Here is a 19,880-nt window from a genome sequence, read left to right on the forward strand (position 1 = left end):
TTATTCTCATCTGTTTGTCTAAATTAGTATTTTTTTCAAACCATTTATCTTCTATGAATAAATAACATGTAAACTAAAAAAGATACATTAAACATGTACTCCATCATCTGAACAATCCAAGACAGCGAAGAAAGCATGTTTGCAAATATATTTACATTTGAAATCATCAATCCAATGTGTTCAGTTAAAACTACTGTCAGAGAAACTTTCAAGACATTATTGCATGGGCTTCATCATCTCATGTAGAATATAGAATTAGTAGCCATGGAAGATCTTTGTAATAAATCTTTATAATTCATTATAGAATAATGTAGAATATACAGCACAGAAAGAGATCATTCAACCAAACCAATCAATGTTCCACTTAAGCCATTCTTCCATCCTTTCCCATCAATACTAATCTCTAATCCCTACTCACTTAATACAGGATTACTTGGCATCTCCATAAATATATCTAGGCTGTTGGTTGCAATCATTCTGTGTAATAGTGAGTTCCACATTCTCACTACTTCTCTGGGCAAGATATTTCTTTCTGAATTTCCTACTCAATTCCTTGGTGCAAGTTTTACACTGGTGGCCTGGAATTTGACTTTTTCCCTCAAATGGAAATGCTTTTTCTCTTCCATCTTTATCAAAACATTGTATAATTTTCTAAACCTCTATTAGCTCAGCTGTTAGGATGTGTTAGCTCAAAGGGGATCCAGAGGAGGTTGCAAAACAATGTTTCACTTCATTTCCTGATACTATCCATTAGAGAATCAAATCTTTAGAAATTACCCCTCTATATCAAATCTTAAATGGCTCACCTTATTTGATTCTTCTTAATTCTTTCTGGTGAATTGTTAAGACATCTTACATGAATACTCACAAAACTCAGAGCTTAGACTTCCTCCTTCTCCAATAGCCTGCAGATTTCTAATCAAACAATCTTGGTGTGGAAGTTCCACAAATTAAATTTTACCACTGAGGTAACTGGTCTGTCCCTGATCTACCTTATACTCCAATATGGGAGGAGGACTACAATTGCTTCTGAATCCAGTCAGGTCTCTTCCAAAACTCTCCAAATAATTTCTAATGGATTTTCTAAGCTAAAATCAACCTGTAATTATTTTGAACTACAAACAAGCTAAGTGATTTCAATGTTTACACTCCCTGTTATAAACCAATTCAGTAAAAACAATTCTGCTTTAGTAGCCCAGGGAATGCCTACTCTCTGACACACACTGAATTAAGTCATTGTTCTGGAAGGTCTTTCTTTCATAAGCTATATACTTTCATAAGCTCTTTACTGAAGTAATCAACCACTTATAACAGTTCTTTAAAATCTAAACTGTAAAAGTAATTTCTTTATCTTGAATATATTTATATTTTTCATGTATATTATTAATTATAATATATTAACATATATATATCACATAACTCTCAAAATTAGTTTGTGCGGTTTCAGTGTCTTGTTATAATATGTTCATTCCAGTTCAGATGATGCTGTTTATTCTATATTATTTCATTGAACTTGGTTAACCTATAAGTTCAGCTATTTATTATAACCATCAGTGCCTTTCCCTTTTAAAACAATTTCAATTCAGGTATTAAAATCAGATGATGGAATTCCAAAATGAACAGTCCATATTTTATTACTATCCATGAGAATTGGAGGATGTTTAGAAATCTCTCTTGCAAACTGCAATTGATTCAAGATCAATTGATAATTCTAAAATTAAGATGGATAGTATTTTGGAACAAAGATAAGAATATACAGTTGAACCATAAATCAGACAGGTGCTTATCGAATGGCAGAATAGGCTCAAGGGTGTTATGAGTCAAGATTGTGATGCTGGAAAAGCACAGCAGGTCAGGCAGCATCCGAGGAGCAGGAAAATCGATGTTTTGGGCAAAAGCCCTTCATCAGCCCTTCATTCAGGCATTTGCTGCCTAACTTGCTGTGCTTTTCCAGCATCACACTCTTGGCTCTAATCTCCAGCATCTGCAGTACTCACTTTTGCCTCAAGGGGGTTATGACCTGTACCTGTTCCTGTGCACCTAACTTCCATGCTGACTATTCATTATTACATTTTTGGTCAATCCAGTTCAGGGACAAGAATCTGATGAAGAGACCTTTTCAAGATCCTCAGAAGAAAACATACAGTGGAGACCTCCTTGATAAACATTCCAATTGGTTTACAGAAGAAAGACAGTCTTTCACGCCAAGAACATTGAGGAATAAAGCAAAGTCATTCCTTTTGAAGTACAAGTATTATACAGCACCTAAAAACACGCAAGGCAATCCAAGTGTAACGCCAACATGTAATGAAAGGTATTTTTGATTGCATTGTAAAATAAGATGAAATTTAAAGATAATTTCTAGTATGTAGGTTTAAGTAATGACAGTTATATTTTTAGTATATGGTCAACAAAAAAGATTAATTGCAACAAACAAATCTTAAACAAATAAATAATCTGTGTGTATTTTTCATTTACAAGGTAGCTTTTGTTGCCTGAGCGTAATGCTTAGCTATTCACTTCGGGTCTTCAGGCTTCTACCTATCTTAGATGAGCACATCCAACCAGTTAGTGATTCTCCAGCATCCTTTTTGAAATGTATTTCTGACATAACACTTGAATTACTGTAATACGTCTGAGGAATTAAGAAGCTGTCTTACCCAGATCAAATGGGTACAAGATTTGGCAAGATTTCCTCCCAGTTGGGCTGGAAATGTTTCATCAGTATCCTCTCTTTCGTCCCCACTGGGAACAAAGAAAGAGGTAGTGGGGTCTTAAATCAGGTGCCATGGCAGGGTGCTGTGCACATCACCTACCCACCTCTACTCAGATTTGATCTATGGGAGGTACATATTCTGTGGTCTACCCATCTTTTGTCAATTATAGTAAGAATATGTTTTCTCTGTCTGCTAAGCCCCGGTGTTTAGGGGAATAATTCCATCAGCTGTGACAATAGGGCTACAAGAGAGGCATTTGCCAACAGAATCCTTCAGTATTGCTCAACTCTCCACTCCCCCCTACAGGAAACTGTAGGACAGCCATCAGCAGGCAACTGCTGACTTTGCTGTGTGATTGCCAGCAGTCCAGGGAAGTGGTCCTATGCTGCTCCTTTAATTGGCTAAGTTGACAAAGCCTCTGTTGTTCAGGCTTGCAAGCACAATCTTTGGTATCAGTTTCGTCACCACTATGATCCTATTTGATGTTCCCTTCTAACGAGTTTGGGTTTGAATCAGACTAAAGTGAGAGTAGAAGATAAGGAAGTAGGGAGACAGGCAGATTATGGTGAGGAGAACTGCACACAGAGCTCAGAAGGAATTAATACTTAAACTGATTTGATGTGATTCAAAACATGGAATTTATGAGTTTGTCTAATCAGCAGGGAATGTGAAACAACCATTTTCAATGGGTTGCATTTTAATGAATGTGAAATTGGATCCAATCATAAAAGTTTGTAACATTGTAGCGACTAAAAATGCTTTATTCTCTGGAGTATTTCTGATGTTGTGTTCATGATTTCTCAGAAATATGCCTGAGATAAAATTCCTCTTGATCATAGTCAGGTTATCTCATTGAAACTTACAAAATACTTAAAGGGATAGAAAGAGTAGATGCAAGTAAGATGTTTCTCCTGTTTTGAGAATCTAGAATCAATGGGCACATTTTAAAAATAAGGGTGATGCCCAACTTAGGTTCAAGATAAATGTTGTGAAACTTTGGAATTTTCTAGCACAAAGGGCTGTGGAAGTAGAAATTGATTGATTTCCAACAGCATTCAGGGTCATGGGGGAAGACATTGAAATGTTCATTTACCATGATTATAGAAAATGGCAGGGCAGGCTCAATGGACTGAATGGCCTCCTCCTATTCCTATGTTCCTAAATAGTGCCGCAATAATCTAGGTTCCAGATCTGTAATGCACTTCTAAAATCCTGAAGAATCTGCCTATCACAGCTATAGTTTCCTCATCTATCCTCCCTGCAATGCATCCCTGCATCATGACTCAGATTCTCCAGTGCTCTTGTTAAATATTCTGACCAAAGTTTTCCGTAATTCTCTGTTCTGGTCTATCTAGGACCTGCTGCCAGGAAACTACACTGAGGTTTTAAATCACTTGAGCCAAAAACAAAAGTGCTGAAAACACCCAAAATGACAGAGCAGAGAAGCGAAGCAAAGGGTAATTTCTTGCGGAGTTTGTCACATTGCCAGCCCTGGATAGGCCATTGCAGTTCATCAGGCATTGATCAACAATTCACAGGGTCAACAAAATGAAACTCCAAGTCATTCTCGCCTGTCTTTCTGCTTTCTTGGCTGGCTTTGAGGGTGGCCTTCCTTTTTGATATCCCCATTTCCTACTTAGGGAGTCTCATTACCACACTGCTAAAGTTTATGGTTCTATTGCTACCTGCATCTTGTAAGCTTCTTATGAAAATATAAATGTTCCAACACTGGAAATGACTTTTTATATTGGACCACATTTTTGTGGTGAAAGTAACAGTGTATCCGCCAGCTTGCACTGTTATGAATGAGTAAATCAGGCAGCAATTTAGAGCATCCAATTATGTGCCGTTAAACCAAAATGCAGGAAGTTGCTACCCGAGTTGGCTTGCTCCTGAGCATTACACCTATGTATTAATGAGAAAATTGGTATGTACAAACATGTTCCACCATAAAGTTACCCACCTTATCCTCGATTCACTTAAAGGAATTACTGCTTGTCTGTTCAAATATGAACAATCTGAATGTAACTTTTTTTTCTGTCTCTTTTATCTTTCTTGCACTTACTTATGCATTTCTTTCTCTCTCTTTAAGTTGTTTTCTCTATATGATTTTAGAATTTTTTTTTAAACTGACACTTCCTGCTTTGGATTCTGTGGCCAGATCTTCAGGTCTACATACATGTCAAATTAGATTGTGGCAGTCAACAAATCTAGGCAGCATCCAATTACAGAGTTACAGCCCCATTCCCAGAGTGCCTGATATTTAGGATGCCAGGATAAGAGTGTGGGTAGTGAGCCCACATTCAACAATCCCACCCTAGACTATACCCTTGTAGAAATGGGCATTTCAGACATACCACTATTCTTATGGTATCAACACCATTCTGGTAGGAGACATGGATCACGGCACCTTACCATCTCAGCAGTGGCAGTTATGAAATAGTCATTGATTGTCACAAAACCCAATGTCCTTTCACTAATGTCTTTTAGGGAAGGAAATCTGCCATCCTTGTCTGATCTGGTCTACATTGACTGCAGACCACAGCAATGTGGCTGACTCTTAACTGGCCTCTGAAATGAGTCAGCCAGGCATTCATTTCACAGGCAATTACAAATGGCCATCAAATTCTGGCCATGTTAGCGACTTGCACATCCTATGAAAGAATACATTTTAAAAACTGTATTTCCCATGCCCTTTCCATATGTTTTCCATTAACCCGCACAGCTTTCATGCTTCCTGCACCTCAATTTTCATTCATTCCATATGTGCTATGTACAGAAACTATGAAGCGCATACTAATAATGAAAATTCTTCAAAATACTGGTGAAAACAAAATCCTTTCAAAAATCTTGTTTAAATAACAAACTGCTGCTCTTACAGCCTTATAATAGTGCTAATCTGGCGCAATCAATCATTCTAACAATAACAGAAACTTTACCCCACTTCACACCCCTTATTCCTGTCCAAATAAACACAGACATTGGACAATCACATCCAAGCAACAATAAATTAACAATAACTTCATAAAGATGTCAATCTGGCAAAACTTCAACTTGTATAAAGAGAGCCCCTGCAGAGCTGTTTCCATTCGAGTGCAACCAAGCATTCATAGTGAGGCCATCTGGAGAAACAGATATCTGGCCATCTCCTTCTGTTGCTACAGTTCCCTGATAGCCTCATTATGAATCTCACTCTCCCATGCAACCCCTGTAGCTCTTGAAGTTTACTTACTTCGAGTGCACATCCAATTTCTTAATGAAATCATTGATCATCCATCACCTTTGTGGCAGTGAACTTCTGGTCATTACCTGTCGCTGCATGACATATTCTACCTCATACTCTCTCAGCACCTCTTGGACAAGACTTTCAGTCTGCGTAAATTATTCCTTGTACCATCTGCTAATGGTAATAGGTTTTTTCTTATCCAATTCTGTGCTGACTAACCGCAAGTAATTAAAACTTCTTCAAATGCTTATTGATTTTTATTCCCCCATTATTTTTTCTAAAAAACCTCACACATCACACATGTTAAACTAATTGGTCTGTAGTTACGAGGAATGCCCTTATGCCTGTTCTTGAATAAAGATGTCACATTTGTCAACACTCTGGCTCCTCCATCATATCAAGAGAAGACTGAAAGATCATGGCAAGCCCTTCCACTATCAGCACTCACACTTCCCTCAGCAACCAGGGATGCAAGACATCAGGTGATTTATCTACTCTAAGCACCTGCTTTTACAATATCTTCTGTCTCTCACTTTTAACCCATCCATTGTCTCTACTGCTTCCACTTCTATGATATTTTGTTAGATTTCTATTCTTAAGTAAACACTGATAGAATTATTGGTTTATCATGGATCTCTAAGCACATATCACCCCCTTTTTTCCCAAAATAAGACCCACTCCACCATGTACTATTATGGACCAGGCCAGACCACTCAAAACATTCTTAAATAGGCAGCCCAAGCCATAACTTTGCAATTTGTTTTGGTAAGTTTACAGTGAACATTATCTGAGTAACCTAGTAGGTTGACTTCCAGGTTTTAAAACAGACAAACATTTATTCACAAAATTACACAATGAAACACAAAAAAACAGAATAAAGAACCACTACAGAACTCAGTCCATCTAAACTAGACTTAATTATGCTATTCTGAATATGCAGAATAGTCCCAATAAGCAAACCCCTTAACCACAGTAAAATTGAAACAAAGGCTTACAGGTTGAAGTTAGAAGGGCAGAAGGAGAGAGAGTTTAGCAGCCTGCTTCCACACAATCAACTGTTTCAATCCCTAACTAGTTCTGGCCTGAACTGCTCAGCTTAACTTCAGTTTCCAGGACTGGCCACTCCCCTTTCATTATACAGGTCACTTCTAAACCTAAAAGCTTTGGCCTAAAGTCTCCTCTGTTTACGTTTAAACAAAAATGCCTCTCAATACACTTTAATCTCTGTACTAAACCAGTCTAATCAGAGCCAAGGGCTGTTTACAATGCCTCTGAAAAAACAAGGACACAGTATCCTTGAGAAAAGGAACAGCTTTTAGAAAAAAAAGGACCAGCTTTGTGTCATTTACATACCAGTAGAAGACTTTTGACACTTTTTATTTACTGACTGTCATATATTCTTATACTCTGTCTACATGTTGACCACACCAGATTTAAAAAGGGAATAAGGCAAAAGATGGAAAGTTACAGGCAAATGAGCCTAACGTCAATTGTAGGTAAGATTTTGGAGTCCATCATGAAGGATGAGATTCCTGAATACTTGGAAGTGTATGATAAAATAGGGCAAAGTCAGTGTGGTTTCATCAGTGGGAGGTCATGCCTGACAAATCTGCTAGAATTCTTTGAGGAGGTAATGAGTAAGTTAGACCAAGGAGAGCCAATGGATGTTATCTATTTGGACTTCAAAAAAGCCTTTGACAATGTGCCACACAGGAGGCTGCTGAGAAAGATAAAGGCCCATGGTGTTAGAAGCAAGGTGCTAGCATAGATAGAAGCTTGGCTGTCTGGCAGAAAGCAGAGAGTGGGGATAAAAAAGCCTTTCTCAGGATGGTAGCCGGTGATAAGTGGTGTTCCGTAAGGTTCACTGTTGGGACCACAACTTTTCACTTTATGCGTTAATGATCTAGATGTAGGAACTGAGGGCATTCTGGCTAAGTTTACAGATGATACAAAGATAGATGGAGGAACATGTGTAGTATTGAAGAGACGGGGAATCTGCAGAAGGATTTGGACAGGTTAAGAGAGTAGGCAAAGAAATGGCAGATGGAGTACGAGGTGGGAAAGTGTGAGGTCATGTACTTTGGTAAGAAGAATAGAGGCATGGGCTGTTTTCTAAATAGGGAAGATATTCAGAAGTCTGTAACATTTTAGTCCAGGATTCTCCCAAGGAAAACTTACAGGTTGAGTCAGTAGTTAGGAAGGCAAATGCAGTGTTGGCACTTATTTTGAGAGGATTTGAATATATAAGCTTGGATGTACTTCTGAGCTCTAAATGGTGCTGGTCAGACCACATTTGGAATATTGTGCGCAGTTTTGGGCCCCATATCTCATGAAGGATGTACTAGCCGTAAGAGTGGATTCAGAAGAGGTTCATGAGACTGATCCCTGGAATGAAAAGCTTAACATACGAGAAATGTTTGAGGACTCTGGGTCTATACTTGATAGAGTTTAGAAGGATGAGGGGGGATCTGATTGAAACTTACAGAATACTGAATGGCCTGTACAGGATGGATGTTGGGAAGATGTTTCCATTGTTAGGAGAGACCAGGACCCAAAGGCACAGTCTTAGAGTAAAGGGAAGATCTTTTAGAACAGAGATAAAAAGAAACTCCTTCAGCTAGAGAATGGTGAATCTGTGGAATTCACTGCCACAGAAGGCTGTAGAGGCCAGGTCACTGAGTATATTTAAGATGGAAACAGATAGATTCTTGATTGTCAAGGAGATCAAGGGTTATGGGGAGAAAGCGGGAGAATGAGGTTGAGAAATTTATCAGCCATGATGGACTGAATGGCCTAATGTTTGCTACCATGTCCTATGGGATTATGATCTAATTTATCTCTCCACCACGTATCTTAATCTTACAGCTGTATCTAAGATCTACATCTGCTTCTCTAATCTCCAGTACTGCATCAGCAAACATTTCCTCCAATGAAGTTTTGGAAGGATCAAAGCCATTGGCGTCCATCACTAAAAATTCCATTCTCAAGTCTGTTCCTTTCTCTGAAAGCCATTTGATGCAAAACAAGATTTTTTGCACCAGTTCTTATTCATGCCTTTGTTGCCTCTAAACAAGACTCCCATGTTATATTCTTTCTAAACTTGAGGTTATCCAAAAGCTTCTTGCAACATCCAAGCACACACCGAATTATATTCAATCATTATCCATGTGTTCACTGACCTACATTGACTCCTAGGTTTTAAATTGCTGACCCTTCCTAACTCTGATCTTTCTGAACCCACCAATATTCTACAATATATGTGCTCCATTAATTCTGATCTCTGAAACATTCCCAATTTTACAGCAGCTGCTGAAACCTTAGGATCAGGCATTCCCTTTTTAAATATCTCGCCAGTCTTTCTTTCCTCTTTAAGATATTGAGCAAACCTTTTATCATCTGCCTGAGTATTTCCTTATATGACTTAATATCAAATGTTGTTTGATAATGTTCCTTTGAAGCATCTTGAGACATTTTGCTCTGTTAAAGTCATACAGAAATGCAAATGATTATGGTTATAGTGAAACCCAGTGCTGAGAGCTAGAGTAAGAATGGGGTGAATGGGAAACAGTGTTCAATGTTATGAAGCTGATTTAGGAAAGGAAAAGAAACAAAGTCCAGATATGGTTCCAGAAACATAGTATGAGATGGATTTTACAGATGGGTAGAATACGGTGAGATTGTAGGAGTTGAATCATGCAGCTGCTGAGAGAGTGAAGAGTGCACATGACACACCAGGAAGGAAAAGAAGAGAGGGTAAATAATAATAATAATCTGTCCCAGGCCTCAAACAATAATTAGACCTTTCGCAGTAATACACAGTCAAGTCATTTATAGAAAGAGTTTAGCAATTATATTTGGTAAATTGACTTTTTTTACAGGAATGTGCAGAAAGTTGTTACTAGAAATCTCCCTTGACCTAACACCCTTTATCAGTCCAGGCAGTGGCCGAAATGCTGCAATTTAGAGTTAATTTGCCAATGTGTGGTCAGCTGGTAAAGTTAAAGAAGAAGATACTAAATTAAAAATATAGTTCTGGAAAGTTCTGGAAAAACTCAGCAGGTCTGGCAGCATCTTGGGAGAGAGAGAAAAGGGGTTAATGTTTTGAATCTGACAGAGTCTTTTTCTGAACTTTCTGCAAATATTTTGAGCAATATAATTAGTTTACTTTATCATTGCTGTTAGAACTAATATTAATCAAACTAAGCATGCTTATTCTTCCAGTGTGGCAGTAGATTGATGGCTGTTGAAAAACAGCTTTAGCTACATCAATTTTTATTTTAGCTATACAAAGATCTTCGATCCAACTTAGTCATTCGACCAAATGAGCAGCAAGGTACCTGCAGAATGCTTGACATCTTGCAGGGGAGATATCCAGGGAATCTCATAAATGTTGTGATGCATCTAACCTTTATACAACTTACCATGTCCTAGAATTCGTGACCAGATCAGACCCAGGGAAGACTAGTGGCCAGAAGTTCCAGCAATCGCATACATACTGTGCAAAGCCCTTGTGCCTAATTTACAGAATAAATGTTTTTCAAAATTAAATCTCAACATGTTATTCATACTTCTGCTCCTCAGCTTTACAGACAAGTCTCCAGTTCCGTTTCATCTGGAGACAGACTGTCCAGTTTGGTATCAATCACAGGTAATGACATTTTGCTTAGTACAAAAGGTTGCCTAGATTAAATAGTGTAATCAATAAATAGTCATCATTAATAAATTGTATCTCTGTATATACTTATGTACACAGAGGAAAGAAAGACCAACAGAGAACAGAAGCTTTACTGAAAAATAAATGGCTCGTGATAATTGAACATAAATAATCAGCATTCTCAAAGGCTGTATTGATTGCTTTGTTCCTGGAATTATGATGTTTGCTATGTTAACTTGCTACTCCTGATATGTTTAGTTTGTTCACACTGCATACCCATAAACAAAGCATCTAAATTTAGTATATTTAAGGACTGTGATAGAGACACTTGTGCATTAATTTAAAATCAAATAAGATAAAGAAATTACAATGGGTTGGAAAATAAACAATGTAAAATGTACAATTAGCACACAGATTAAAATTTTGGAACATCTGTTACTTTAGAAAAGTGAGGGAATTAGATGCACTAAATTGTGCTTAAAAAAAAACTAGTTTAGACTCCTGGGGTTCATAACTTTCTTCCATGCTTCATTATTCTTTGATCTTTTAGGCATGAAATTGGACAGTGCATGAAAATACGTATGGAAATTGTGATACAGATTTATCGTGTACTATTGATCCTGAAGCAGGCAACATGCAAACATGATTGTTTAATGATTGTAACACAAACCAGCACTAGGTATGCTTTTGAGTGGGCAGGTGACTCAAAACTTGTAAGAGGCTAGCATAGTTAAAGCAAGCCTTTCAAAGGGACAATACAGCATGGCAATGGAGAATGCTAGAAACTGTTGTACAACTGAACCTGACCTTGAAAAATCACAAGAATGATGAGACATTTCAGAGAGCAGGCTACAAGCTTTTCTAAAGCTACTTTTTAAAATTCATTCATGGGATGTGCACATCACTGGTCAAGCCAGTATTTATTGCCCATCCCTAATTGCCCAGAGGGCATTTAGAGTCGTGGAGTCATACAGGATGAAAACAGACCCTTCAGTCCAACTCATCCACACTGACCTAGTTTCCCATACTAAACTAGTCCCACTTGTTTGCATTTGGCTCATATCCCTCTAAGGTAAAAACAAGAACTGCAGATGCTGAAAACCAGAATTTAGATTAGAATGGTTGCTGGAAAAGCACAGCAGGTCAGGCAGCATCCGAGGAGCAGGAAAATCAACGTTTCTGGCAAAAGTCCTTCATCAGGAATAGTGGCTGGGTGCCTGCAGAGTGGAGAGATAAATGAGAGGGGAGTGGGGGTGGGGAGAAAGTAGCATAGAGTACAATAGGTGAATGGAGGTGGGGATGGAGGTGATAGGTCAGAGAGAAGGGGGGGGAAGGTAGCAAAGAGTACAATGGGGGATTGGGGGTAGGGATGAAGGTGATAGGTCAGAGAGGAGGGCAGAGTGGATAGGTGGAAAGGAAGATAGGCAGGTAGAACAGGTCATGAGGGCAGTGCTGAGCTGGAAGGTTGAAACTGGGGTGAGGTGAGGGAAGGGGAATTGAGGAAACTGGTGAAGTCCATATTGATGCCCTGGGGTTGAAGTTCACCACAGAACACTTCCCACATGATTTTATAAACTCAGATCAGCCCTCAACCTCCTATGCTCCAGTCAAAGAAGTCTCAACCTATCTAGCCTGTCCTTATATTCAAAACCTCCAGTTCCGGCAATGTCCTGCTAAATCTTTTCTGCACCCTCTCCAATTTAATAATGTCCTTCTTGTAGCAAGGCGACCAGAACTGTATGCAGTACTCCAAAGAAGGCCTAACCACAATCCTGTACAACCTCATCATGACATCCTAACTTCTATTTTTAATGGTCTGAACAATGAAGGAAAGCATGCTAAATGCCTTCTTAACCATCCTGTCTACACCTTGCAGCTTTCAAAGAACTATGTAGCTGAACCCCTAAGCCTCAACAACACTGCTGAGGGCCCTACCACTAACTGTATAAGACCTACCCTTGTTAATTTTACCAAAATGCAATACCTTATTTATGCAAATTAAACTCCATCAGCCACTCTTTAGCCCATTCACATAAATTATCAGGATCCCTTTGTAACCTTAGATAATCTTCTTCACCATAAGCAATTCACCATGTTGCTGCGAGTCTGGAGTCATATGTAGGCAAAACCAGGTAAGGCTGGCAGATTTCCTTCCTTAAAGCACAGTAATGAACCAGATTGTCTTTTTTTGACAGTGAATTCCAAAAATTTTTTAAAAATTGAATTCAGATTCCATCATTTGCCATGGTGGGATTTGAACCTGGGTAACCAGATCATTACCTGAGTCTCTGAATTAGCATTCTAGCAACAATACCACTAGAAGCCATCACCTCTCCTTCAGGCGATGTCAGCTATCTATATGGGATATGCTGGTCCCCTAGCTCAACTTAGTGATAGCAGTGAAACCAGCGAGCCACAGATGTCAATGCCATGACTCTAATCCCAAGGACCTGGATGCAGTGCAGCAAGAGTTAATTAATTTCACGTGAGTTGCAAGGCCAGTGAATCAAATGCCATATCTGACCAACATCACCACAATGTTTACATATTGCCCAGAATAACACAAAATTCATCTAGCAAAACTTTCTATTGATTAAAACTCATACTCGGCATTCATAATTTCCTCTCACCCTCCTGCATCTAACATTGCTGTAAATCTCGCAACACACAGGCATCTTATGGCTTGAACACTTTAACCATGACAGCCAGATACCCCAAAATACATTGAACTCTGACAGCCCTTGATATCAGGGCTGTATTTAACTGGCTGTGGCATCAAGGAGCCCTGCCAAAACTGGAATCAATGGGTATCAGGGAGCAAACACTCCACTCATTAGAGTCATACCTGGCACAAAGGAAGATGGTTGTGGTTGTGAAAGTTCAGTCATCTCAACTCCAGGGCATCTCTGCAGGAGTCCCTCAGGGTAGTGTTGTAGGCCCACCAATCTTCAGCTGCTTCAATCAATGTCATAAGGTCAGAAGTGGGGATGTTCGCCGATGATTACATGGTTTCAGCACCATTCGCGACTCCTCAGATACTGAAGCAGTACATGCTCAAATGCAACAAGATCTGGACAATATCCAGGCTTGGGCCGACAAGTGGCAAATAACATTCATGCCACACAAATGCCAGACAATGACCATCACCAATAAGAGACACTCTAACCACCGCTCCTTGACATTCAACAGTATTGCCATCACTGAACCCCCACTGTCAACATCCTTGGAGTTACCATTAATCAGAAACTGAACTGGACTCACCACATAAACAGAGTGACAACAAGAGCAGGTCAGAGACTAGGGATACTGGAGCAGGTAATTCACCTCCTGGCACCCCAACACCTATCCACTATCTACAAGGCACAAGTCAGGAATGTGATGGAATACTCCCCACTTGTCTGGATGGGTGCAGCTCCAACAACACTCAAGAAGCTTGACACCATCCAATAAAAAGCAATCTGCTTGATTGGCATCACATCTACAAACATTCAATCCCTCCACCAGCAGCGCTCAGTAGCAGCAATGTGTACAATCTACAAGATGCACTGCAGAAATTCACCAAAGATCCTAAGACACCACCGTCCAAACCCATGACCACTTCCATCTAGAAGGACAAGGGCAGCAGGTTCTTGGGAACACCACCACCTGCAAGTTGCCCTCCAAGCTACTCACCGCCCTGACTTGGAAATATACCGCCATTCCTTCACTGTCGTTGGGTTAAAATCCTGGACTTCTCTCCCTACTCGCATTGTGGGTCAACCTACAGCAACTGGACTGCAGTGATTCAAGAAGGCTGCTTACCACCACCTTCTCAAGGGAAAATGGGGATGGTCTATCAATATTGGCCAATACAGCCAGTGACACCCATGCCCCACAAAAAAACCTGGACCTCATTGTGGACCTCAGGCTGAAAAGACCATCCTAAGTGAAAAGCCATTGTCTGGCACATCCACTTCAGCAATTGCCATCCAATTGCAGATGGTAGGTAGGTTTGTAACACAAACCAGCACTAAGTATGCTTTTGAGTGGGCAGGTGACTGAAAACTTGCAAGAGTGTAGCATAGTTAAAGCAAGCCTTTTGAAGGGAAGATATAGCATGGCAATGGAGGATGCTAGAAACTATTGTACAACTGAACCTGACATTGAAAAATCATAACAATGAATGAGGCATTTCAGAGAGCAGGCTGCAAGCTTTTCTAAAGGTACTTTTTAAAATTCTATCTTGGGATGTGTACAATCTAGTATTTCCCACTATGGCTGAAGTAGAAAAGTTGCTCATTGATACATTAAGGTTAAATGTTCACATGCTGAGAGGCATTCCACTGTCCTCTGTCTTTGAGAAGGGTGCCTGCCCTTGTATCCATGGTTGAAAGTGAGTGGTTTGTGCAAAATCATTTGATCCTTTTAATAAAACACTATTGGGAAGGACCTTCCAGATACTGAGGAGGTGGTTAATACACACCTTAAAGTAATCTTCCTACTTTGCACACTTATGATATATTGTTACTGTATGCTGTTAGTGCAAGTTGTCAAAATGATGTTCAGTTTGGCTAACACCAGAGACCGGCTTTTGTAGACCAAATAACGTCTGCTATGCCATGAATCCAGGCATCACAGAACAGAATTGTGCAATGAATGATGTTATGATTTGACGTAGGAATGAAGCCGAAAGTATGTTTTAATTTAGTGGTGCCTTCCATCAGTTGGATTCTAACTACAACATCTGTAAGAACAATGCATGCATATTTTCTAAGTCTTCATTTGGTCATAATTGCAGAATGTGACAATACCTTTGTTTTACAATCTTGAAAGCTGTTATTACTGCTCCAAGTGAAAGCTTGACACTCCTAAATCTACATTACTTTGGCACATTCTTTATATGTGTTTGGGGTTTGGAATGAAGACGATAGATTGCTACCTGGTCGACATTGTCATTCTTCAAATGCTATGTTTCCTCCCAATGCTGTTATCCCACTTATCCAAACTTTCAAATATAGTTTTTAATGAATTAGTGTCAAGTAAATATTTTAAATTAAGTTTCAGATTACAATAATCCATTAGAATGCCATAGACTTTATATAATGAACTAATATAGTGCTCCAGTGGGTTACTATGCATACAATCACCTATCTATTATTTTATGATGGTTCAGCATATAATTGTTCCACAAACTAAGGCAGACTGCTATCAATCTTTTTTGACTAATCCTAGCTTAGTGTACTTTCAAACTGCTTACTCAATTTTCACCAGGGTAAAACTGTTTGTGTTTTTAAAGTGCATTAGACATATTTGTGTTCCTTTTGTAGGAAATGCGGGAGTTGAATCCTAGAATCCTACAGAGTTCCGCTACAGTGAAATTGAAGCTGATGGCATGGTAATTCATGATTCATGTATCTACAATTTATTAAATATTTACAGTATGAATTGAAGTAAATTTCAAATTTCATTTTCTTGTCCTTCAAATATTACAAAAGTAATATTTTGATTATGGTAAAGCTAATGTTTATGCATATGTCACTAATTTGAAATTTATGTTTGAGTTTAATAAACTAACACTACAGATTATTTCACTGGGTATATCCTGAAGAGTGCTTATGGGAAGGCGACATTTGTCAGGTAACAACAGATTTGTAGTGCTTGATTTCCAGTCTATTTAAAATAATGGGTTGTAAAATCAAATTCTATAGCCTCATGAATGTCTCAACCGATACACTATACAAGCAGCATGAAGGCTGCCTAGCTGAGGAATCAACATCGATATTATTATCTTGTTTGCTTACACAGATTTTCTTTCATTTAAATTTATCATCAGAAGTTCACCAGAACTTAGTTTTAACTCAACAAAGAGATTCCAACTTCACTCATTTTTGTTCATAATCCACCTCATAATATTTTTCCAATTTCAATATTGAATCCACTCTGGAACACAAAGAAATCCTAATGTGTCTGATATTTACATCATAATGCTGTGCCTTTGCAAGGAAATGAAAAAGTCATGAGTGAATCCAATTGATTGAGGACAGTGTCCCATCTCACAAGCAGTTTTAAGGTGTCCCCAAGTCACCTGAGATCAACATATCTAAATATGGATGTGTGTATTTCTCACCCTTGCAATGTGAGACAGTCCCTCTTAACTAATCCAGCAGCAAGCTTTTCACATGCAAAGGAAAGGCTAATTTATTTTAAAACTATTTCTCAGTAGGTGACTAGAGAAGCTGATAACCTTATTAATGAAAGGCAGATGATGGTCTAGTGGTGTGACTGCTAAACTGTTAACTCGGTTACGGGGAGCTGAATTTGTGGCAGAATTTGAATCCAATCCAAATCTGACATTGAGATTCTAGTGATGACCACAGAACTGCTGTTGATTTTCAGGGGAAAAGGCTCATCTGGTTCACTACTGAGCTCAGAAACTGTCATCCTGGTGTACATGTGACTGTCATCCTGGTGTACATGTGACACCATGCCCACAGCAATGTGGATTATTCTTAACTGTCGTATGAAATGGCCAATTGAGCCACTCAGTCACATCAATCACTATGAAGTCTCAACAAAAAAGGGAAACTGGATGGATCATTTGGGCACCAGAAGTGACAATGGTAAAAACAGCCCATTTGATCAGCAAACTTCTTTTCAACAACATTTGGGGGGTCAGTGCCAAAATATCTCATGGACTAGTCAAGCAGTAGCCTGACATAATCATACACCTGGAATCATACCTTAAAAACAATGTCCCTTACACTACCATATCCATCCCTGGGTATATCCTTTCCCACTAGCAGGGCAGACCCAGCAGAGATGGTGGCACAGTGATATACAGTCCAGTGGGAGGAGTTACCCTGGAAATCCTGAACATTGACTCCTAATGTCATGAAATCTCATGGCATCAGGTAAAACCTGGACAAGGAAGCCTCCTGCTGACTACCACCTACCATCCTCCCTCAGCTGATGAATCAGTACACCTCCATGTTGAATGACACTTTGAGGAAGCACTGAGGGTGTTCGTGCTACAAAATATACACTGCGTGGGAAATTTCAATGTCCACCACCAAGAGCGGCTTGATAGCAGCAGTACTGACCAAGGTGGTTGGGTGCTAAAGGAAATTACTGCTAGACTAGATCTGCGCTAGTTGGTGAGGGAACCAGCAAACAAACAAACTGCACCAATCTGCCATGAGTAAGACTAAGGTAAGAGTGACCACTGCACAATCCTTGTGGAGACAAAGACATGCCTTCACATTGAGAGTATCTTGCAAAGTGTTGTACGGCACTATCAACATGCTAAATGGAACAGACTTCTAACAGATTTAGCAACTCAAGACTGGCCATCCATGAGGTACTGTGGGCCATCAGCAGCAGCAGAGTCATACTCCAATTCAATCTGTAACCTCATGGCCCAGCATATTCCCCACTCAACCATGACCATCTGGCCAGGGGATCAACCTGGTTCAGTGGACAGCATGCCAGGAGCAGCTTAAAAATGAGGTGTCAACCTGGTGAAGCTACTAAACAGGACTACTTGCACGCCAAACAGGATAAGCAATAAGTGGTATATGGAGCTAAGTGATTCCACAGCCAACGGATCATATTGAAGTTCTGCAGCCCTGCCATATCCTGTTGTGAATGGTAGCGGACAATTAAACAGCTCTGCACTGGAGAAGAAGGCTCCCCAAGAAACTCCTCATCAAGGAGCCTGAGAAAAACTGCGATCAATGGGTATTGGGAGAAAACTCTCTTTTGGCTGGAATCCAACCTGGCACAAAGGAAGATGGTTACGGCTTTTAGAAATCAGTCACCTTAGCTTCAGACCACGCCTGCAGGTGTTCCTCAGAATAGTCTCCTAATTTCAACCATCTTTAGCTGCTTTATCAATGACCTTCTATCCATCATAAGGTCAGAGGTAGGGATGTTTGCTGATGACTGCACAATGTGCAGCACAATTCACAAATCCTCAGATATTGAGGCAACCCCTAGCCAAATGCAGCAAGACCTGCACAATATCGAGGCTTGGACTGAAACATAAGTAAGTAACATTCACGCCATACAAATACCAGGCAATTACCATGTCCAATAAGAGACAATGAAACAATTGCTCCTTGATATTTGATGGCATTGTTATCCCTGAATCCCTACTATTAACATACTGATGGTTACTATTGACAAGAGACTGAAGTGGATGTGCTACATTAGTACAGTGACAACAAGAGCATGGTAGAGGCTGAGAATCCTATCGCAAGTAATTTATCCCCTGACTCCCCACAGCCTGTCAACTATTTACAAGACACAAGTCAGGAATGTGGTGATATACTCTTCACTTGCTTGAATGAGTGCAGCTCCAACAACACTCAAGAAGCTTGACACCATCTAGGACAAATCGGCCCACTTGATTGGCACCACATCCACAAACATCCAAGCCCTCCCTTACTAACACTGAGTAGCAGTGGTGTGTGCTTTCTCCAGTATGCATTGTAGAAATTCACCAAACATCCTTAGAGAGTACCTTCAAAACCTATCATCACTCCCATTTTGAATGTCAAGGGCAGCAGTTCCCCTGAAAGACATTTACCATCCTCACTTAGAAATATATTGCCATTCCTTCAGTGTAATATGGCCAAAATCCTGGAGTTCACAGGAAAGGGCAATGTGGATCTCCCTACAGATTGTGGACTGTAGCAGTTGAAGGAAGCTGCTCACTATCACCTTCTCAATGGCAACTAAGGAAAAGCAATAACTGCTCACCCAGCCAGCAATGGCCTCAATTTCATGAGTGAATAAATTAACCATTTTGTGCAGAATGATAATACTAGTATTTTATATCATATTTCTCCAGGGAAGTTGAGATGAAATATTTACGATTTCTCAAAGATGTAACGGATGATATTTTGTGCAGAGGTTACCATTCTAACAGGTAAGTTAAAGGAAATAAGAGATTTCCCAGAGTTTTGTGACTTTATAAGTGTATTTATTAACTGTAAATTAGTTTTGTGGCGACAACTTTCATGTTGAAGCTACAGGATCTCACAAATTAAGAACAAATGTGGCAATTTTGGGTGCATGGAGAAGTCATTGATAATAATAAATAGATGAAATTCACTATTTCTCTAAATCTGTGTGCTGAGTAACCAGCTATCTATAACTGGTAATATTTATGAAACAGACAATTCCAAGGAATACTAGGTAGTAACATTCTACCCAGCAAATAGGAGCCAGTTGCAAGGTTTTCCATAGGTTGCTCATGACAGTTTGAGCATCATGGAAGAGGAGTTCAAAGGGGATGGGCAGT

At 39.5% G+C, this 19,880-nt stretch overlaps 1 protein-coding gene across 1 annotated transcript in view; it reads left to right on the forward strand.

The window, feature by feature from the left end:
- LOC140482597 (spermatogenesis-associated protein 7 homolog) overlaps positions 1-19,880 on the forward strand; it is a 191,734-nt gene that overhangs the window by 87,744 nt on the left and 84,110 nt on the right. Inside the window, exons 6-9 of the mRNA XM_072580120.1 lie at positions 2,088-2,314; positions 10,525-10,591; positions 15,904-15,971; positions 19,428-19,505. Coding sequence (XP_072436221.1) covers positions 2,088-2,314; positions 10,525-10,591; positions 15,904-15,971; positions 19,428-19,505 — 440 coding nt within the window. The remainder of the gene's footprint in view (positions 1-2,087; positions 2,315-10,524; positions 10,592-15,903; positions 15,972-19,427; positions 19,506-19,880) is intronic.

Source organism: Chiloscyllium punctatum, chromosome 11 (genome assembly GCF_047496795.1).
Source record: "Chiloscyllium punctatum isolate Juve2018m chromosome 11, sChiPun1.3, whole genome shotgun sequence".
NCBI lineage: Eukaryota > Metazoa > Chordata > Chondrichthyes > Orectolobiformes > Hemiscylliidae > Chiloscyllium > Chiloscyllium punctatum.